General features: G+C 45.0%; 1 protein-coding gene across 1 annotated transcript in view; it reads right to left on the bottom strand.

Moving 5' to 3' along the window:
- The window catches only part of LOC308268894 (ATP-binding cassette sub-family A member 17-like), a gene marked incomplete at both ends in the record, with an annotated part of 93,799 nt that overhangs the window by 41,595 nt on the left and 28,851 nt on the right, over window positions 1-23,353 (bottom strand). The window contains 8 exons of the mRNA XM_080703997.1: window positions 199-349; window positions 3,811-4,021; window positions 4,129-4,284; window positions 12,237-12,391; window positions 14,903-15,032; window positions 16,035-16,178; window positions 18,198-18,370; window positions 21,433-21,606. Coding sequence (XP_080560123.1) covers window positions 199-349; window positions 3,811-4,021; window positions 4,129-4,284; window positions 12,237-12,391; window positions 14,903-15,032; window positions 16,035-16,178; window positions 18,198-18,370; window positions 21,433-21,606 — 1,294 coding nt within the window. The remainder of the gene's footprint in view (window positions 1-198; window positions 350-3,810; window positions 4,022-4,128; window positions 4,285-12,236; window positions 12,392-14,902; window positions 15,033-16,034; window positions 16,179-18,197; window positions 18,371-21,432; window positions 21,607-23,353) is intronic.

Consider the following 23,353-nt stretch of genomic DNA (forward strand, 5'->3'; position numbering starts at 1 on the left):
AACCAAGTACCACACTTGAGGAGCTTTATCTGTTTTCTAGACATGATTCAGATGATAAAATCCTTAGTCTTGAACTGATTCTGTAACAGGATGAGATTTTGAGGGGGAAGTACTCTTAAGAGAGATTTGTGTAATTACATGTGGACATGTGGGAAGGTTATGAATTTCAGTGGCCACGGGTGACCTCTCAGTCCATACCTGTCGATGTTCTCTTTAGGAAGCATAAATATTAATTCATCTCCAATGTTGGACTCCAAAACTGCATTCGGTATATGACGGAGAATAAAGCGAGAGATCTTCTCTGAGTCACAGGACGGGCTTTTCAGTACAGTCATGTAATATCCTGCACCTGAAACACCATGAAAGGCCGGGAAGCCATTATACTCTTCTTGCTTCTCTTCTCAGCCACACTTAGTTTTCTAGAGCTTAGAACAGGATAGTTCCAGGGGAAAGAAGCTGGAAAGTCTCTTGGTCATGTTTAAACCATAAGGAACAGGCCTTATGGTTTTCATTCTGCTTCAGAATTGAGACATGACAGCGGCAAATAAAGCAACACTAGGAAATATAGAGGAGGTGTGCATTAAGCATGGCATTCCCTTTAAGTGATAACTCACTTGGGGGAAGTAAACACTTAGTAAGCAGAGGCCCTGAATGTTAGGGTGAAGAACAAAAATCCCTGTATAAAGATTACATCGTGTGTGTGTGTGTGTGTGTGTGTGTGTGTGTGTGTGTTACTGGGGATTGAATCCAGGAGCATTCTACCTACAAGTCATACCCCCAACCTTATTTTATTTTATTTTTTTGTTTTGGATACTGGAGGCTTCTACCTACAATTTACATCATCACCTCTTTTTTTTTTTTTTTTTTTTTTTTTTTGCGGTACTGGGGATGGAACCCAGGGGTATTCTACCTCCAAGAGACACTCCCAGCCCTATTTTTATTCTTTATTTTGAAACAGTGTCTCACTGAGTTGCAAAAGGGCCTCACTAAGTAGCCGAGGCTCTCTGCAAACTACAACCCTTCTGTTTCAGCATCCCAAATGCTGGGATTATAAGCATACGCCACCACGCCCAGCTTTTTTAAAATTTTTATTTACTTAATTATTTATTGCAGTACTGACGATGGAACCCCGGGGCATTTTACCTCCAAGATACATCCCCAGCCCTATTTTTTATTCTTTATTTTGAAACAAGGTCTCAGTAAGTTTTGGAGAGCCTCACTAAGTAGCTAAGAGAACCTGCAATCTTCTTGTCTCAGCCTCCCAACTACTGGGATTACAAGCATGCATCACTATTCCCAGCTTTTTTTTTTTCTTTTTTTTTGAAACAGGGTCTTACTAAGTTTTTTAAGCTGGCCTTGAACCTGCAATCCTCCTGTCTCTGCCTCCAGAGTACTGTGATTTCAGGTATGCACCACCACACCCAGCTTACATGCTCACTTTGACAAGTGGGTTGAGAACAGAGTGAAAAGGTGCACAATCAAAGGGTGAAAGATGGATTAGGAGTGGTCTGCAATAACCCAGGTGGGAGGGGATGTGACTTGGATCCGGGTACGAGAGCATGGCTGGCGGGGAGAGAACAGACAGAACCTGGGGTATATTTTGGAGGTGAGACCAACAGGGCAGCAGATGCAGCGGATGTGGGTTGAGAGACGTAGGGGTCAGGGCACCTTCAGATTATAGCCAACCACACAGAAGAGTGGAGTTCCGTCTACTGAGATACCTGCAGGAGCAGCTGGTCTAGTGAGAAAGAACAAGAGCCTAGTCCTGCCAGACTAAGGGCCTGTCATCACCTGCGATGGTTTTCACAAAACAGAGAAGGCTTGGTCCCTAAAGCAGCTGTGCAGGCAGGTGGGGCCTCGTAGGAGGTGCTTGGGTCATGGAGGAGGAGCCCTCCGGGGCGAGTGCATGCCTTTCTTGCAGGGGTGAGCTCTTGCTGGCTCTTGCTCTCAAGACAGTCAACTAGTTACTGACGGAGCAGATTGTTTTAAGAGTTTGGCGTCCTCATCTTTCTCTTACTTTTCTTCTGCTCGTACACTCACCTTTCTGCTTTCGGCCATGAGCCGAAGCAGCTTGGGGCCCTCACCAGATGCTGCTGCCCCATTTGGACTTCCAAGCCTCTAGAATCATAAGCTCTTTTCCTTACAAACTGTCCCGACTCAGATATTCTGTGGTGCTGGGGATTAAACTCAGGGGCATTCTACCTTTAAACTATCGCGCGCGCACACGTGTGTGTGTGTGTGTGTGTGTGTGTGTGTGTACTGGGGATTGAACCTAGGGGCACTCTATCTCTGAGCTATACCCCAAATCTTGTTATCTTTTGTTTTGAATCAGGGTCTCCCTAATTTTCCCTAATGCTGATAGTCTTTCCACATTACTGAGGCTGTCCTTAAACCCGCAATCCTATATCAGCCTTCCAAGTTCTGAGATTACAGATGTGTCCCACCATGCCCAGCCCCAGCCCTATTTTTTATTTGTAAATAAGGTCTTGCTAAGTTGTGGAGGGCTTGTTAAGTTCCTGAGGCTGGCTTCAAACCTGAGATCCTCCTGTTTCAGCCTTTCAAGTACTGGGATTACATGTGTGTGCCACCATACCCAGTACCAGTCCTATTTTTTAATTTTTACTTGGAAATAAAGATCTTGATAAATTGGGGAGGGCCTTGCTAGGTTTCTGAGGTTGGCCTCAAATCTGCAACTTCCTCTCTCAGCCTCTGAAGTACTGGGATTATAGGTGTGCATCATTATACCTGGTTATTATTATTAGTAGTAGTAGTAGCAGTCGTAGTATTCTAGGGGTAGAACCCAGGGGCCTTCTACCTCAAGTTATACCCACAGGCTTATTTTATTTTTTTATTTGAAAACAGGGTCTCTCTAGGTTGCTGAGAGAATCTATATTGCTGAGGCTGTCCTTGAACCTGTAATGCCCCTGTCTCGGTCCTGGCTCAGCCTCATATATTCTGTTACAGCAATAGAAAACAGACTAGGAAAACACACCTAAGTGCAGCCACAGGAGAGGCAGCTAGAGATATAGACCTAGGATTCAGGACAGAGGTCAAGGCTGAGAAAACACGTTTCACAGAGAGAAGGTGCAATGCCAGGAGAGGGAGACGCTAGTCAGCAAGTAGAGACGGGAAGGTGGAGAGGGCGAGGGCGGGAGTGGCATGGAGCAGCAGCATGGGGAGCCAAGGAGGGGTCCTGAGGGCAGCGGAGGGGCCTGAAGTGGGTCCCTGGGGGAACAGTCCCTGCAGAAATAGCAGCTCAGTCTGATACAGTGCTTTTTCACATGCTTTCTCACTCTTTGAGGAACATGGCATTTGAATCTCCATTTTATAGTTAGAAAACAAAGTCTCAAAAAAGATAAACTAAGCCGGGCATGGTGGCACACACTTGTAATCCCCACGCTTGGGAGGTGGAGACAGGAGGATCACTCAGGTTCGAAGCCAGCCACGCTGGCTTAAGAGACCCTGTTTCCAAATAAAAATATAAAATAGGTCTGGGAGTGTAGCTCGGAGATAGAAGGGTTTCCAGGAACCCCAGTATCACCAAAATAAACAAACAAACAAACAAACAAACAAACAAAGTGGGCCACCTAGATGAAGAGGCAATAAACCAGCAAACTGAGCTCACACAGAGGTCTTCTGACCCCGAGTCTCAGAGAGTCTTCTTACTTCATTCCCTCCTCACTCCAGGTTACCCTCACACGAGCCCCTCCGCGGGGCGACAGCACAGGTCTAGAGAGGCCCTTCACCTGGGCAGCTCCTCAGCACAGGGGCCGAGGCCCGAGGCCGGGCTGCCCGCTGCCCGCCACTCACCATACTTCTGCTTGAGGAACAGCGATGACCCGCAGCACTGCAGCTCCCCCTTGGCCATGATGGCGATGCGGTCCCCCAGCAGGTCAGCCTCGTCCATGAAGTGGGTGGTCAGCAGGATGGTGCGGTCACTCTTCTGCTGCTGGAGGAGGTCCCAGATGGCCCTCCTGGAGATGGCGTCCATGCCTGAGGTGGGCTCGTCCAGCACCAACACCTGGGGGCAGAGCCGCACCCTAGGCCAGGCTGACTATGCCGTGGGCTGGGGGCGCGAGTGGAGGGGCTGGGGCGGCGTTCTAGTGCCTGCGGCCTCCGGCCCGGTACCTTGGAGTCCGCTATGAGGGCGATGCCGATGGAGAGCTTGCGCTTCATGCCCCCGCTCAGGCACCAGCACCGTGCGTTCCACTTGTCCTCCAGCCTGAGGGTGCGCAGCATCTGCGTGACCTCTTCACGGCACTTCTGCTGAGACAGGCCTTTCAGCTGCAATGGCCAGGGCAAGAGAGAAGCAGGCGTTGTTGATAGAAGCCAACCCTGTCCAATTTACATTTTGCTCATATGTGCTTAAAATATACATAAAAATATAAGCTGGGCCGGGCATGGTGGCACACATTTGTAATCCCTGCGCTTGGGAGGTAGAGACAGGAGGATTGCGCAGGTTTGAAGCCAGTCTTGCTGGCTTAAGAGACCCTGTTTCCAAATAAAAATGGGTCTGGGAATGTAGCCCAGAGGTAGAAGGGTTTCCAGGAACCTCAATACCTCAAAAACATATATTATATATATATATGCTGGGCATGGTGGGACACACCTGTAATGCCAGTACTTGGGAGGCTGAGACAGGAGGATTGCAGGTTCAAGACCGGCCCTCTGCACTTAGTGAGACCTTGTTTCAAAATAAAGATAAAAGCCCGGTGTGGTGGCACATGGGTGTAATCCCGGCATTTGGGAGGCTGAGACAGGAGGATCGTGGTTTGCAGACAGCCTCAGCTATTACTTTTTGAGGCTCTTTGCAAGTCAGTGAGACCCTGTTTCAAAAAAAAAAAAGAATAAAAAATAGGGCTGGGGGTATAGCTCGGAGGACGAATGTCCCTGGGTTTTATCCACAGTACCCCCTCACCCCGTAAAAAAGAAAAACAGGGCTGAGCCAGTTGTTGTGGCACACGCTTATAATCCCAATAATTGGGAGGCTGTGACAGGAGGCTCTCAGGTTCACAGCCAGCTTCAGTTACTTAGTGAGGCTCTCCACAACTTAGTGAGACCCTTTTTTAAAAAATTTTTTTGGTGGTACTGGGGTTCCTGGAAGCCCTTCTACCTCCAGGCTACACTCCCAGACCTATTTTATACTTTTTTTATTTTTGGAAACAGGGTCTCTTAAACCAGTGCGGCTGGCTTCGAACCTGCATGATCCTCCTGTCTCTGCCTCCCAAGTGTGGGTATTACAAGTGTGTGACACCACACCCAGCCAGTGAGACCCTTTTTTTGTAGCTCAGAGGTAGAATGCCCCTGGGTTAAAAATAAGCAAAAAAATAAAAAAATAAACCAGGTGTGGTGGTGCATATTTGTAATCCCCATACTTGGGAGGCAGATACAGGAGGATCACAGGTTCACAGCCAGTTTCAGCTACTTAGTGAGGCCCTCTGCAACTTAGTAAAACCCTGTTTCAAAAATAAAAAAGAATAGCCGGGTGTAGTGGTACATGCTTGTAATCCCAGCATTTGGGAGGCTGAGACAAGAGGATCACAGCTCGTGGACAGTCTCAGCTACTTAGTGAGGCCCTTTGCAACTCAGTGAGATCCTGTTTCAAATAAAAAATAAAAAATAGGGCTAGGGGTATAGCTTGGAGGTAGAATGCCCCTGGGTTCCATTCCCAGTACTGCAAAAAATAAAAATTAAAAGTCGGGAGCAGTAGCACACATTTGTAACCCCAGCATTCGGGAGGCTGAGACCAGAGGATCACAGTTCATGGACAGTCTCAGCTACTTAGTGAGGCCCTTTACAACTGAGTGAGTCTGTTTCAAAATTAGAAAGAATTTTAAAAAATAGGGCTGAGAGTGTTGTTTGGAGGTAGAATGCCCCTGAGTTCCATTCCCGGTGCCACAAAAATTAAATTAAAATTAAATTTAAAAATAAAAAACAAAATAGAGCTGGGGTTAGCTCAGAGATAGAATGTTCTTGGGTTCTATTCCCAGTACCAAAAATCAACAACTCTAGCACTTTCCTGAGTCCTGTCAGTCGTTCTTGTGAACTAATGAGCCTGAGGCAGCAACAGGGTATTCACATTTGTAGTCAGCTCGTCAGAAGCTCCTTGTTTGCTTGCAAACCCAGAGTCTTATGTTTCTGAAGTATGAGAAGTTTTATGGGTGACAGTGCCTTTAACATGGGAAGTCTGTGCTAACTTTATTGTTAGCATTGAATTACATGGTAGTAATACATCAGGTTAGCAGAAGGAAGGACAAAAATCACATGGTAGATTTACTAGACACAAAAAAGTCATTGACAAAATCCAACACCCTTCTATCATTATTATTTTTATTATCATTATTTGGTGGCAATAGGGATTGACCCCAGAGGCATTATACCTCTGAGCTAAACCCTCATCCCTTTTTATTTCTTATTTGGAAACAGGGTCTCACTAAGTTGTGGAGGGCCTCATTAAGTTGTCAAGGCTGGCTTTCAACCTGCGATCCTCCTGTCTCAGCCTCCCAAGTAGTTGGATTACAAGCGTGCGCCACCACGCCTAGTCTCTTCTATTATTAAAACAAAACAAAACAAAAACCAAACCAGTCAGCCGGATGTTGTGGCATACACTTGTATGCACTTGGAGGGCTGAGGCAGAATCCCCTCAAATTCGAGGCCAGCCTGGGCAACATAGTAAGACCTTGTCTCAAAATAAAAAATAAAAAGCTCTGGGGAGGTAGCTCAGTGATAGAAAGCCCTGGGTTTAATCCTTATTACTGCAAACAACCAACCACACACAAAATGAAAGAATTCAACAAATTGGAATAGAAAGGAATTTTCTCAACATGACAAAGAGCATCAAGGGAGACTGAAGCCCTGTGGGAGGGAGGAGGAGGAGAATCTCAAGTTCCAGGCCAGCCTGGGCAACTTAGCCTGGCCCTGTCTCAAAATAAAAACTAAAAAGTGGAAGTATAGCTCACTAGTAGAGCATTTCTAGTTCAGTCCCCAAAACACACACACACACACATACACACACACACACACAAACACACACACACACACACACACACACACAAACACACACACACACACGAGCATCTATGAAAACCCGTAGAGAATATGGAGCTTGATGATGAAACAGAAATCCCTCCTCTTCCCTCCATCAGAAACAAGACAATGATGTCTGCTCAATAAGCTCCTGCGGCTGGCCACGGACCTGCAATCCTCCTGCTCAGCCTCCCAAGTACTGACATTACAAGCATGTGCCCCATACCTGGCTGGAAAAAAAAAGATTTCATAAACCCTCCAACTCGGGAATCTTTTTTTTTTGTGTGTGTGTGTGGTACTGGGGTGGAAGCCCTTCTACCTCGGGGCTACACTCCCAGACCTATTTTTTACATTTTCATTTTGGAAACAGGGTCTCCTAAGCCAGAGCTCGGTGATCCGATCCTCCTGTCTCCGCCTCCCAAGCGGGGGGGGGGGGGGGGGGGGATTACAAGCGTGCGCCACCACGCCCGGCCAACTCGGGAATCTTAAGTGCCACACCCTCACCCTCCCTGAGTATTTAGGGAATCGTCTCAGCAGGTTTCAAGATGAAGAAGATATGAAGATATATTTAGTTTTTATCCTTCTTTCTGAGACAGAGCTCCTGAAGCCCTTTTAATTCCTATGGATAAGAACTCTTGGTCTAAGTTGGACATGGTGGCACATGCTTGTAATTAATCCCAGTACTCGGGAGTCTGAGACAAGAGGATCGCAAGTTCACCGCCAGCCTCAGCACCTTAGTGAGGCCCTGTTTCAGAATAAAATAGGGCTGGGATGTAACTCGGAGGCAGAACACCCTGGGTTCCATCCCTAGTGACACACACACACACACACACACACACACACACACGAATTCTTGGTCTAATCTTTGGCCTTTTAATTAATACTTCATTTTGTGTGCTACACAGAGCTCAGAAATGCCTGGGAACTTCCTGGGCACTAAGAGTGTCATGTGTTCGTATGAAGTGACTTTTGGTAGGCTCCGGGACAGCTTCAGGATGAGGCTATACACCAGAAAAACCAAACCATGATGAGGTACCTGGGGCTTCAGCCCATTCCGTATCCTCCAGGGAGGGAGAGAGGGACTGATGATTAAACTAATAATCAAGGACTTCCGGGAAGATGGCAACCGAGAAAAGCGGGGCTTAAGAGCCCCGCTAACAACCAATCTCCATTACCACAAAATCAGCGCCTTTCATAGCCAGAAAATACCATCACCAGAGAAACAAAAAAATCACCAGGCTCCAGAGAGGAGGGGGACTCAGAACAGAGCTCAGAGCCACAGAGGAAATACGCTGGCCTCACACCCGAGGACGCGGCAGCAGTGCCTTACTGCCGGCGGCAGCGGCGAGTTCACCGGACGGCTACAGCTACAGACCAACGCACTCAACAGCCCACCAGGCTCCAGAGAGAAGCGGCAGACAGCGAGCCGAGGGACTCAGAGCGGAGCTCAAAACCAGAGAAGAAATATGCCAGCCTCACGGCCGAGGGCGTAGCAGCGGCGCCATATCGCCACCAGCGGCTGCAGCAGCGAATTCACCAAGTCCACTACAGCTCCATCAGCGCACTCAACAACAGTGAGTCAAATTGCGGGCCCCAGAGGAGAAATCCCAGTACTGCACTCCCAGGGACTTGACCCAGTGGGGGAGTGGCAGTGGCAGAGATATCACACCATAGGAGAACACCCAACCTAGCACCCCCCCATGGTCTAAAGCAGCCTCTATCGACTCCCTGGGTCTGAGACTCTGTGATACAACCCAGTAAAAGAGTAGTGGGGTCTGAGATACCACAGATCGAGATCTAGAGCACCTTAAGTGAAGTCATAGAGACCCAAGGGAAGAACCCAGAGAAGGCACAAACTTCCGAAATCATGGAAAAGAGGAATAACAATGGAGCAGTGAATGCCCACAACCCCACAACATCAGAACCCAATAAAACAGAAATTCAGAGATTTCTAGAAGATCAAATCAGGAAAATAACTGTAGAAATAATAGAGGTGCTTCGAAAAGAACTCAGAGAGAGCCAAAAAGAGATAAAGGATGCAATTAATGAAGGCCTCAATTCAAAGCACAAACAACCGATTAGAACACATGGAGAACAGAATCTCGCTCTTAGAAGATAAGCAATCCAAAAATGAAATCATAGTTTCTAATCTAGAAAAAAATATCCGACAGCAGGAATCTGATATTGAAGAAATATGGGCCCATTTTAAGTGAGCTAACCTAAGAATTATTGGAATAGAGGAGGGAAAAGAAAGTGAAACCAAAGGGATCAACAATCTCTTCAAGGAAGTAATAGCAGAAAATTTTCCAAACATAGAGCAAGAGGTTGATACAAAGGTCCAGGAAACTTATAGAACTCCCTTTAGACAGGATCGGAGAAGAGGATCCCCACGCCACATAATTGTCAAAATGACCAATGTGGAAGCCAAGCAGAGAATCTTAAAGGCAACAAAAGCAAAGGGCCAAGTGACATTCAGAGGCAAACCAATTAGAGTCACTCCAGACTTCCCAAACCAAGTCATGAGAGCCAGAAGGGCTTGGAATAACATATTCCAAACTCTGAAAGAAAACAACTTCCAGCCAAAAATTTCCTACCCAGCAAAACTTTCTATCAAATTAGATGGAGAAATAAGAAGCTTCCATGACAAACAGAAACTGAAGGAATTTATGTCTTCAAAACCAGCGCTAGAGAAAATACTCAAAGAGATTAACTACAAAGAAGAAATAGGTAACACACACCAGAACCAGAGAAAAAAGATTTTCCATCCAACAGACAACTAAGATTGGTTATCTGTGGAGATTCATTATTTGTTATTCTTTTACCTATCTCTAAATTGTATTGTTTGCTTTTATTGTTGTTAATTTTTAGGATTTCTAGTTGGAATATTAATATACCTTCAGATATAGCATTTGGAAATATTTTATCCCATTCTATCAGTAACTTTTAACTCTGTTTACATTGTCTTTGGATATACAATATTTCTTTTATTTTTTAGGGAGTTTGTATACTCTTCTGTTGCCTGTGCCATTGAAATCATATCCAAGAAGTCACTGCCAATTTTAATGTTGTGAGGTTTTATGACCCAGATTTTCTTCTAAAAGTTTATAGTCTTAAGATTTATATTTAGGTCTTTTATCTATTTTGAGTTAATATGTGTATATGAGATTAGGTAAGGGTCCAATTTTATTCTTTTTCATGTAATTATTATTTTTCAACAATATTTAGTGAAAAGATTATTATTTCCTCCACCAAATGTTCATGGAAACCTTGTCAAAAATAACTTGACAATATATGGAAGAATTTAGCTCTAGGCTTTTATTTAACTCCAATGGTTTGTATATCTGCCTTTAGAACAGCACTACACTGTTTCAATGATTGTAGCTTTATATGGTTTGAAATCAGAAAATATATGTCTTCTAGCTTTGTTCTTTTTCGAGATCATTTTGGGTATCTAGAGTCCATATTCCATATTAGGATAGATTTTTTTCTGAAAAATAAATATATAAATATATGATAGTTTCACCTAAAAAAAAAGAAAAAAATATTCTCTGGTAAGAAAGAAAGCAAAAAGAAATATTGAAATGTTATCTTTAAGTTATCAAAAGCTTGGTATCAGACAAATGAAACTGTTATGTGAGAATATCATTTTTAAATTTGGATAAATTGCTATAATACTAGATGTCAACCACTAAGCCAAGCATGAGAAGGAGGGATGGGGAGGGAATAGGGTGGGGATCAGGTGGGGGCTGACTGGATGATGTGTGCATGTATGTCTACAAAAGTTTTTTTGTATCCCACTATGATGTATGAATACAGTGCACCAATAAAAAATTAAAAAAAAAACAAAAAACCCTAATAATCAAGTATGTCTACTTGATAAAGCTGCAAGGAAATCTCTAGACTATGGGCTTTGCAGTTTCTGAACACACTGAGGTGCCGGAAGGGTGCTGTACTTGAAGAGGGCATAGAAACTCTACACCCCTTCTCAAACACCTTGCTCTATACACTGTGTGTGTGTGGCAAGTAGGGATGGAACCCAGGGGCACTCTACCTCTGAGCTACACCCTCCGCCCTATTTTTTATTCTTAATTTTTAAACAGGGTCTCACTGAGTTGCAAAAGGCCTCACTAAGTAGCTGAGGCTGGCCACATACCATAATCTTACTGCCTCAACCTCCCAAACGCTGGGATTACAAGCATGCACCACCATGCCCAGCTTATGCACTTCTTTTTTTTTAGTATTCATCTGCATCCTTATAATTTCATGTATAATAAGCTGATCAACATAGGTAAATGGTCTCCTGAGTTGCATGAGCCATTATTGCAAATTATTAAGCCTGAGAAGGGGTCCTTGCCCCTACCTGACAAGTGCTCTACCACTGGCTTACATCCCCACTAGACCACTATGGAGTGAGGCCCCATCTTCTGGTCATCCTGCCTTACTACTCCTCCCAATGCACCCCAAAGCCCTCACATCTAAGGGTGTTGTTGTTGTACTGGGGATTGAATCTAGGGGCATTCTACCTCTGAGCTATACACCCAGCCCTAATTTTTATCTTTTATTTTGAAACAGGGTCTCACTAAGTTTCAGAGGACCTTACCTTTAAGAAGCTGAGGCTGGCCAAAAAACCTGCAATCCTCTTGTCTCAGCTTCCCAAGTACTGGGATTACAAGTGTGTGCCACAACAGCCGGCTATCTAAGGGTTTCTGAAGTATAGGTGACAATCTGGGCTTGCAATGGACATCTAAAGTGAGGGTGGAGCTGGGCATGGCGCATGCTTGTAATCCCAGCATTCAGGGAGGCTGAGACAGGAGGATCATGGTTCAGGGAAAGCCTCAGCTACTTAGTGAGGCCCTTTGCAACTCAGTGAGACCCTGTTTCCAAATAAAGAATAAAAAATAGGGCTGGGGGTGTAGCTCGGAGGTAGAACGCTCCTGGGTTCCGTCCCTAGTACTGCATAAATCCATAAATACATAAAGTGAGGGTGGACATAACTCCAGAACTGTACCGTAGGACCCGAGCTGGTGTTTGGAAAACTGGAGAATTGATTAGTATGGGAACCAAACACACATTTGGTGTCAGGTGTTGAGAGCTGAGAAACCTAAATTTTCTCTTAAGGAGTTTCTCCAGATGAATCAGAGAGTGGCTGTGTGTCTTGCCATTCTCGAGAATGGATACAAAAGAAAACATATCCCAGCTATCCAACTCACCTGAGCATAAAAAGAAAGGTGCTCTGCTACTGTGAAGTTATCAAATAAGATATCATGTTGGGGGCACCAGCCCAAACTCTTCCTGATGTGAACCATGTCTTTTGAAATCTCATATCCATTGATATATGCCTGTCCACTTGAAGGAGAAATAAGACCTGGAACCGAGAGGAAGAAATGCCCTCAATCTCCCGCAGCCAGAGCCCACAGCAGTGCAGAGGCCTAATCATTTGCCCCGCTTTGTTTGCTCATTCACTCGCACACTGCCCTTATTCTACTTCTTTGCCACCACCAGCCAATCAGTGACATCCAGGGGGCTTTGGGGAAGTGACGGATCATTCAGTAGATCCATCCATCAGTAGCTGAAGGGCTATGAGGAGGTGGAGGAACATGTAGGCAGGTGGGCAAGGTTACAAGAAGACTGGTGTCCTGAGCCCTTCCCCCGGCCCTGCCTGGCCTCTCTGAGCTGAGCAGCTTCACTCTCACCCCCTTGCACCAGGCGTCTTGATGCAACGCAGCCAGCTGGCCACTCACTGAAGCTGCTGAGCTGTGGCTCCAGCAAGGCTTTCCCCTTGAGGTTGCTTTTGTCAAGTGTTCTGGTCACAGTGACAAAATGCGAACACAGCCAGTATAAAGTTTTGCAGCCTGCCCACCTGCATACTAGCTCTGTCCTTATTACGTTAGGCCAAAAAGGCAGTTATTTCTTACTGCAACAAGGTTGAAAAGAGAGAAAGGTGCAGTAAAGAAAGCAAAGGGAAGCTGGACATGGTGGCACACACTTATAATCCCAGCATTCAGGAGGCGGAAACAGAAAGATCACGGTTCGCGGACAGCCTCAGCTATTTAGTGAGGCCCCTTGCAACTCAATGAGATCCTGTTTCCAAATAAAGAACAAAAAATAGGGCTGGAACTAAGCTGTAGGTTGGAGGTAGAATGCCCCTGGGTTCCATCCCCAGAACTACCACACACACAAAAAAAGGCAAGCAAAGGGAGCCCGAGACAGGAGGATCACAGGATCAAAGCCAGCCTCAGCAACTTATTGAGGCTCTCAGATACTTGCAAGACTCTGATTAGGAAAAAAAAATTAAGCTGGGCGTGGTGGCGCACGCTTGTAATCCCCGCACTTGGGAGGCGGAGACAGGAGGATCGAAGCCAGCCGAGCTGGCTTAAGAGACCCTGTTTCCAAATTAAAAAAATATAAAAATAGGTCTGGGAGTGTAGCCCAGAGGTAGAAGTGTGAAGCGTTCCATCCCCAGTACCACCACCAAAAAAAAAAAAAAAAAAAAAAAAGCGCTGGGGGTGTAGCTCAAAGGTAGAATGCTCCTGGATTCAATCCCCAGAACCAGTAATAGTAGTAGTAGTAGTAATAGTAGTAGTAGTAGTAAATGATATAGAGGTTGGGGATGAAGCTTGGGGATAGAATGTCCCTGGGTTCAATGCCCCAGTCCAAGGAAAGAAGGAAGGAAGGGAGGGAGGAAGGAATGGAGAGAGGGAGGAAGGGAGGGGAGGAAAGGAGGAAAGGAGGGGGCTCGGCATATTCCCAGTACTTGAGAGGCTGAGAAAGGAGAATTTTGGGTTCGAGGCCAGATTCAGCAACTTAGTGGGACTCTCAGTAACTTAGTAAGACTCAGTTTAAAAAAAAAAATTAGTCGGGCATGGTGATACACTCTGTAATCTCAGTACTTGGGAGGCTGAGACAGGAGAGCTGCAGTTTTGTTTTTTCTTTTGGTGTGTGTGTGTGTGTGTGTGTGCGTGTGTGTGTGTGTGTGTGAGAGAGAGAGAGAGAGAGAGAGAGAGAGAGAGAGAGAGAGAGAGAGAGAGAGAGAGAGCGCGAGCGCGCGCGCACCAGGGCATTCTACCTCCAAGCTATATCTCCAGCCCTTTTTAATTTTTCTTTTGAAATAGGGTCTTTCGAGGCTGCTCAGAATCTTTGCTAAGTTTGTTGAAGGCTGGCCTTAAACCTGTGATGCTCCTGTTCCAGTTTCCAAGTGCTGGAATTATGGCCATGCACACCCACTATACCTAGAAAGATTTCAGGTTTGGTACTTCCGGTATCTCACACACACGCACGCGCACACACACACACATACACACACACACACACACACACACACACACACAGATTTTTTTGTTGAGAGATTAGTGATTTAGTGGTTTCTCTCTGTGGCAGGTTCCATCTGGAAAGAAACTGCTGAGACAGGAAGATTGTGGTTTTCGGACAGCCCCAGCTACTTAGTGAGGCCCTTTGCAACTTAGTGAAACCTTGGTTAAAAAATAGGTCTGGGGATATAGCTCAGAGGCAGAATATCCCTGGGTTCCATCCCCAGTACCGCAAAGAAAAGAAAAAAAGAAAGAAAGAAAGAAGGAAAGGAAGAAAGAAAGAAAGAAAGAAAGAAAGAAAGAAAGAAAGAAAGAAAGAGCTATGCACTGTTCATGGCTTCTCATGGTAAAGAAATTAAGTTCTGCAGATTGACAGAGGTAAGGACTTCCTTTCTCTGGTACAGAGCAAATTGAACAATTAGGCACTACATACATGGGAAATCAAACAACAAATAATGCTTAATATCAAAATATCAGTGAAATCTAACAAGGGAGATGGACCTCAAAAGTTAGAGCTGCCCAATGATTTATTCAGTGCTTCCTTGGGAAGGCTAACCCCACCCAGGTACCTGTGAGCATAGAGCAGGTGGTGGTTTTTCCTGCTCCGTTGTGTCCCAGAAGAACAGTGATCTGCCCCCTGTACAGATTCATGTTCAGATCTTTGACTGCTATGTGTTCAGTCCTTCCCCTGGTAAATACCTGTAGGAAGGTCAAGATATGACTGACAGTACAACATGCACATGCTGGAGGCATATCTGAAGGGGCCTTGACAAACCACACACCCACATCAGCTTCCCTCAAACATCCGCCAAGCCGGGTGTGGTGGCACACACTTGTAATTCCAGTATTTGGGAGGCTGAGATAGGCAGATTGAGGGTATGTGGACAGCTTCAGCTACTTAGTGAGGGGTTCTCTGCAATTTAGTAGGACCATTTCAAAAATAAGAATAAAAAATAGACTGAGGGTCTAGCTTGGAGGTAGAATGTCCCTGGGTTCAATCCCCAGTACCACATGGGAGGATTGTAGGGTTGCGGCCAGCCTCAGCAATTTAGCAAGATCCTCCACAACTTAATGAGACCTTGTTTCAAAGTAAAAAATAAAAATAGGGCTGGGGGTGTAGCTCAGAGGTTAAAAAAAGCACCCCTGTTTTCAATCCCCAGTACTATAAATAAATAAATACTAATTTTTAATTATATGAGTAATCTATATGTAAGAGTATACCCTCCACCTCCTCATAGTTGAAGAACAGACATTTCGAACTAAACAGTCCTGCTACAGAGGACACTGCAGGGCAGAGCTCACATTCTGTTATGGGGTGCTGTTTAGCAATACTGGCAGACACCTATTCAAGAAGAGTTACCTCTTCTGCATGTAGAAACTAAGAGCGGAATCTCCTTGACAGTTTGGTTTGATGGCTGGGTCAGCCATCAGAGGGCTGAATTCTACCACATCTCCACCAGGGGATGTTTGGTTACCAGAAGATGAGAAGATACTGCTTCTGAAAAACAGGTCACCAGACCCTCCATCCATCCATTTAACTCCATGACACACTGCAAGCTATCTCTCTAACTCTGAGGGTAGCATTACAGAAGGGGTTTAAATTCTTGGTCACAAAGTGTACCTCGAAAGCGCTGTTAGAATTAAACAGAAGCTTTTATGGGCTGTTTTTAGGTCTCTGGAGGGAAATATGTGAGTCAATACCTTGTACAAATGCTGGATTTCAATTCCTCTTATCAGATCAGTCGGCTCTTCCTGTAAGAACTCATTTTTCAAAGTTTTCTTGGCATATTTCTTTTGCATCATTGACCATTTAACTTGAGTGGGTTTCCCGTGCCAGTAGGAGGGCTGCAGAGGAAGTCAAAAGGGGACTAACTTTTTCTCTGGAAGAGAAATATTTGGTAAATTAGATCTTCCCTCCCTATCCTGCAATTTACTCGTGAATAAAATATTTAATGGTGCCTAGAAAAGTTATTCAACTAATTCATGGACACACTACCAGTCAACCCATAATCCCTAGGAGGAAGCTAGGAAGAATAACTCATCTCCAGGTCCCCCCACCCCCCGTAGTACTGGGAATGGAACCCAGGGGCATTCTACCTCTGAGATACACCCCCAGCCCTATTTTTTATTCTTTATTTTGAAACAGGATCTTACTGAATTGCAAAGGGCCACTAAGTAGCTGAGGCTGTCCTTGAACCGCGATCATCCTGTATCAGCCTCCCAAATGCTGGGATTGCAAGCATGCACACCATGCCCGGCTTATGTCTAGGTTTCTGATGTATTTGGAAAGCCAACATGGCCAGTAGTCATACTCCAAGAAGAGGTCCCACCCAAGTGGCCAAGATCAGCAGGTCCTTGGTGAGCCACCAGAGGCCACTGCCGAAGGACTGAGTCAAACATGAGAAACTCAACTACCTCTCTTCCTTCCTTCCTTCCTTCCTTCCTTTCTTTCTTTCTTTCTTTCTTTCTTTCTTTCTTTCTTTCTTTCTTTCTTTCTTTCTTTCTTTTTTTGTGGTGCTGGAAATTGAACCCAGAGGCATTCTACCTCTGAGCTATACCCTCAACCCTATATTTTATTCTTTATTTTGAAACAGGGTCTAAGTTGCAGAGGGCCTAAGTGGCTGAGGCTGTCTGTGAACCGTGATCATCCTGTCTCAGCCTCCAAAGTACTGGAATTACAAGCATGCGCCACTATACCCAATGGAAGCCCAACTTTATTAAAAAAAAAAAAAAGCCAGGTGTGATGGCACACACACTTGTAATCCCAGCATTTGGGGAGGCTGAGACAGGAGGATCAGGCTTGAGACCAACCTCAGCTACTTAGTAAAGCCACTTGCAATTCAGTGAGACCTTGTTTCAAAATAAAAAATGGAAAATAGGGCTGGAGGTGTAAGTTGGAGGTAGAATGCCCCTGGGTTCCATCCCCAGTACCACAAAAAAAAAAGAAAGAAAAAAGAAAAAAGGAAAGTAGTTACCATGGGATAAAAGTGAATTTAAGAATTTAAGAACTTCACAGGGTTTTCAATGAAAGCTGTGGCCTCTGCCAGTGCCCTAGGAGTCACAGAGGTCTCAAAGAGCTTTATGCCACACTACCAGTGCAGCTCAATGGAAAAAGGGCCTGTGAGGGTTAAGTCTGGTGGAAGAATGAGGTGATATCCAACAGGCCCACATAAGGCATTCACAGGCATGCCAGGTGACTTTCCATGAGACTGACACCCCAAACCCAGCCCACTGTGTTAGCATTAAGGCAAGGGTCAAAGAAACAGAGACTCAACTGTTAATTATACACTATTGGCAACTATGAGCTGACAGGTTTGGGATGAAGAAAGCGTAGAGATTTCTTAAGGTTTGAGTTATTTTGTGTGTTTGTGGCACTGGATATTGAACCCAGGGGACTCTGCCTCTTATCTGTACCCACCCCTCTTTTATTATTTTGAAACAGGGTCTCACTAAGTTGTGGAGAGCCTCAAAAATTGCTGAGACTGGCCTGCCATCCTCCTGACTCAGCCTCCCAATTACTGGGATTATAACCATATGCCACCATACCCAGCTAGAGTTTGAGACTTTAATCAGAACTTCACTGAGAAACACTGACGACAATAGAAAGCCTGACATCTATCTACAACACATTAGAACTCACCATGGCAAGCAGGGTGTGGTGGTGCACGCTTGTGATCCCAGTACTTGAGAGGCTGAGAAGGAGGTTCGCACAGGTTCAAAGCCAGCCTTAGCTACTTAGTGAGGCTCTCAGCAACTTAGTGAAACCTGTTTCCATATAATATATTAAAAATAGGTCTGGGAATATGTAGCCCAGAGGTAGAAGGCCCCTGGGTTCCATCCCCGGTACCACACACACAAACTCACCATGGCAAAGAAGTACCAAGGCTTGGGTGTTCCAAACTTCCCTGGGAAGATGGACTCCACATACCAGGCCATCACACAGTACAAGAATGAGTCCAGCAGCAACATCAGCATCACCTGGGTGAAGCTAAACTCCCCGCTGATGCTGCCCATGTTCTTCCACTGGATGCCCTGGCCTGTCACAAGAGAAGGAGGACAGTCACTATGTCAAAGCAGAGGCCATTCGAGTCAAGCAGCCAGGGACCAGGCCAGGGAGAAGACTCTATCTGGGGCATGTCAGGACTGGCATGTGGTATAGGAATGGAGAGCTAGAGGAGTTGCTCCCATGATATAAAGGAGTGTGTGTGTGTGTGTGTGTGTGTGAGTGTATGTGTTTACTTGGGATTAAACCCAAGGACATTCTACCTCCAAGCCACATACTCACCTCTATTTTATTTCTTATTTGGAAATAAGGTCTCACTAGGTTGCTGAGACCCTTAATAAGTTGCTGAGTTTGGCTTTAAACCTGCCTGTCTCAGCCTCCCAAGTACTGGAATTATAGGCCTGCACCACCACGACGGTCTCCCTGTCCTTTTTATTTTTTATTTTGAGATAGGGTTTCAGTAAGTTACCCAGGTTAGCCTTGAGCTTGCAATCCTCCTGTCTTAGCCTCCCAAATACCTAGGATTACAGGTGTAGGCCGGGCTAGATGAAGTTGTTTTGTTTGTTTTGTGGTACTGGGGATGGAACCAGGGTCATTCTATCTCCAAGCTACACCCCAAGCCCTATTTTTTTTTCATTATTTATTTTGAAACAGGGTTTCACTAAGTTGCAGAGGGCCTTACTAAGTAGCTGAGGCTGTCCATGAGCCTCAATCCTTCTGTCTCAGCCTCCCAAGTACTGGGATTATAAACATGTGCTACCATGCCTAGCTAGATAAAACATTTTTATTATTGCCAAAAAGAAGTAGTCCTTTCACCAACACTAAGATGTAAAAAATTTGGCCATCCAAGACTTCTGCATATGCTATCTGAAAAGCCTTTCCACTCCTCCCCACCTTCTCTGCTTGTCTAATTCTTACCTCAAAGATCAGAGCAGATAGCTCCTCACCCAAGACGCATGTGTACCCACTGCCTTTGTCTGGGTCAGATGACAAACCCATGTGGGTCTGGGTTAATCCTGTGCTAATGTATAGAAGGATCTGTACTGTATGGTAAATCTGCTCACTTACTGCTATCCTCGGTATGTGCAGTCTCTGAAGCCAAGGACTTTTTTTGGGGTACCGGAAATTGAACCCAGGGGCATTCTACCTCCAGGCTACACCCCCAGCTCTATTTTATTATTAGTTTGAAATAGGATCTTAGTAGGACAATGCGAGTCTCATTATTTTCTCAGGCTGTCCTCGAACCTGCAGTCCTCCTGTCTCAGCCTAAGTGCTGGGATTACAAGCGTGCGCCATCATCCCCAGCTACACTCAGCTCTTTTTTATGCTGAAATAGAGTCTGAGTTGCTAAGGCTGGTCTCAGACTTTCGATCCTTCTGTTTCAGCCTCCAAGTACTGGGATTACAGGTGTGACTCACCATGCCTGGCTACAAAGTCTTTTTAAAATATACTTTATCAGCACATTGTTATCATACACCATATTGAGGTTTGGTATGACAGAAACACAGCACCAAAAACTCTTTTCCTTCTCATTATCTCCAACATCTGTCCAGGATCTATTATGCAGTAGATACTGGAGACGTACTCCACGAATCAAGATAAGCACTGAGGAGGGAATGTGTCTTTCCTGGGTAATCCCAGTGTCTAGTCTGATACAAGTTGATGACGCTTTTCATTTTATTTATTTATTTATTTATTTATTTATTTATTTATTTATTGGTGGTACTGGAGGTGGAACCCAGAGGTTTTCTACCTCCGGGCTATACACCCAGACCCATTTTATATTTTATTTGGAAACAGGGTCTCACTAAGTTGCTGAGAGCCTCACTAAGTAGCTGAGGCTGGCTTCGAACCTGTGTGATCCTCCTGTCTCAGCCTCCCAAGCGTGGGGATTACAAGCGTGCGCCACCACGCCCGGCATGACGCTTTTCATTAAAGAATCCAAGATGCTGCATACCTGCTGCCTGCTCAACAGGACGGAGGAGGTAGAAACTAGAGGTGTGTTTTTTTTTTTTTCTTGGTGGTACTGGGGTTCCTGGAAACCCTTTTACTTCTGGGCTACACTCCCAGACACCTATTTTTTTATATTTTTATTTGGAAACAGGGTCTCTTAAGCCAGCGAGGCTGGCTTTGAACCTGCGTGATCCTCCTGTCCCCACCTCTCAAGTGCAGGGATTACAAGAGTGCTCCACCACGCCAGGCTGTGGTTTTTTTTGTTTGTTTGTTTTTGTTTTTTGTTTTGGGGCAGTATTTGGGATTGAATCCAGGGCCACTGTACCTCTGAGCTATTTATTATTTATTTTGAAACAAGGTCTTACTAAATTGCAGAGGACCTAAGTAGCTGAGGCTGGCTATGAACCTATGATCCTTTTGTCTCAGCCTCCCAAGTACTGGGATTACAAGCGTGTGCCACCACACCTGGCTTAGAAATTAGTAATACTTCTGGGTCTGGTGGCACACAACTGTAATCCCAGTATTTGGGAGGCTGAGACAGGAGGATCATGGGTTCAAGGACAGCCTCAGAAACATAATGAGATGGGAGACTTTCGAGGCTCTGTTTCAAAACAAAAACCAAAGGCTGGGAATAGAGCCACCTTCCTTGACTCTAATTTTCTAATTCTTTAATATGCCTTAATTTTTCTCCACCTATATTATAAGCCACCTAATAAGTAAACCATATTGTATATTTCTTTAGTGTCCCACACAGTCCCTACCCAAAGTTGTATGATAAAAACACTGAACAAACTGGGTATGGTAGCATATGCCTGTAATATCAGTACTGGGGAGGCTGAGACAGGAGGATTGAAGGTTTGAGACCACACACACACACACACACACACACACACACACACACTGAATAAAGCATGGTGGCACACTCCTGTAATCCTGATGACTCAGGAGACTGCGGCACAAGGCTCACAAATTCCAGGCCATATTGGGCAACTCAGTGAGACTCTGTCTCAAAATAAGCTAGGAATGGTGACACACGCCTGTGATTGCAATACATGGAGGCTGAGAGAGGAGAATCTCATGTTCGTGGCCAGCCTCAGCTGTGCGGGTGTTGTTCAGAGGTATCTTAGGAAAGAGAAGGTTCACCTTTTGCCTCAAATATAGAAATAAATCGAACTCCCATGGCCATGGCAACATTTGAGAAGAGACAGGCAGCGATCTTTTGGTAATAGCTCCTCTGGTGGTAGCTCAAAGTGAGGTACAGGTAGGGGAGGTAGGTGAAGAAGAAGATGATCCCTCCTAAGGCAGTTCCAACATGGGCTGCAAATTCAGAGGGAAGAAATAAAGAATTTTATCAGTAACACACAAAGAACTATTGCACAGCCTCTTTCCCCTGCCATGATAAAGAAAAAGAATGTGTGTCTGTCTCAGCACTCAAACAGGAAGCAACCTCTTCAGAAATTTTGATAGAAACTTTTCATAGTTAGATTTTTGCTAGCAAAAGACAGAACATCTGCAACATTGAAGGGATTCTTACATAAAGCGCAAGAAATGTAACTAGTCTAAAACTTCCTCCCTCTAAAACTGTATTAAAGTCTCCTACAACAAAAATCCTCTTCTTCAAAGATGAATGGTAGATTGTACGTCATCCATCAACCCTACTGGACCCTCTGCGAAGCGCTTTACATACAGAAGCTCATTGAATCGTCATAACCTCTTAATCTTGCAGAGAAGGAAACTAAAGCTTAGCCACATGAAGTGAATTTGCTCAATGTCATGAAGCTAGGTTTTCTAGACTCTAAACATAGTGGCTCCAGATTTGGAGGAAGGACAATCTGACTGCAGTCCAGCAGCTGAACTCAAACGCAGATGTTTTGTTTCTAGGACGTTAAGAGAATAAGGATCGAAAATGTAATGAGTGCAGGGTGCAGTGTTACTGTCTGTATTCCTACACACTCAGGAGACTGAGGCAGGAGGCTTGTAAATTCAAGGCCAGCCTGGGTAACTTAGCCAGACCCTGACTTGAAATAAAAGAAATAAAAAGGGCTGTGGATATTAGCTCAGTGGTAGAACATCCCTGGATTCAACCCCCAGTAAAAGAAAGAAAGAATAAAAGCTGGGTGTGGTGGTGCACATTGTGATCCCAGTTCTTGGGAAGCCAAGACAGGAGGTTTGCAGGTTCCCGATAAGTTCTCAGCTACTTAGTGAGGCCCTTTGCAATTTAGTGAGATCCTGTTTCAAAATAAAAATAGGGATGGGGGTGCAGCTCAAGAGGTAGAATGCCCTTGGGTTCAATCCTTGGTCCTGCAATCAATCAATCAATCAATCAAATTAAAATAGGGCTGAGGGTATAGCTCAGAGGTAGAATGCCCGAGTTTAATTCCCAGTACCAAAAATAAGGAGAAGAGGAGGGAAAGGAGTAGGAGGAAGAGGAAGAGGAAGAGGAAGAAGAAGAAGAAGAAGAGGGGGGGGAGGGGGGAGGAGGAGGAGAAAAGAGACTCATATGATGGGAATAATGGATGGTGACAGTGTGGTGGTTCCAATGGATTAAAAGTGTATATGGAGCCGGCATGGTAGCTCACACTTGTAATCCTAGTACTTGGGAGGCTGAGACAGGTGGATCACAAGTTCTTGGTCAATCACTGGAATTTAGATCCTCTGCAACTTATTGAGAGCCTGTTTCAAAATAAAAGAATAAAATAGGGCTGTGGGTACAGCTCAGAGGTAGAATGCCCCTGGGTTCAATCCCCAGTACCACCAAAATAAAGGTCTTGATGGGGAGGATTAAAGAAGTACTGAGGGGCAGTACTAGAGGAATGGAGCAAAGAGGAAAGAAGAAAATTCAAGAATGAGATGTTTGGGCCAGAGATTCTGGCCATCTAATTACTGGTTAAGACCCAGATTTAGGGAACGACTGTGGAGAGATAGGGCACTACTGTGGAGTACAGGGAAGGCGTATTGGAGGTGGCCCCTAAGAAGGGCCACAGAAATAGTGAGTGGAGCTAAAGTTCTTCATGGAAGGAAGAGAAGTGAATAGGAGCAATGGGTGACTGTGGAGGGAGCACTC

Source organism: Muscardinus avellanarius, assembly GCF_963383645.1.
Source record: "Muscardinus avellanarius genome assembly, chromosome: 10".
Taxonomy (NCBI): domain Eukaryota; kingdom Metazoa; phylum Chordata; class Mammalia; order Rodentia; family Gliridae; genus Muscardinus; species Muscardinus avellanarius.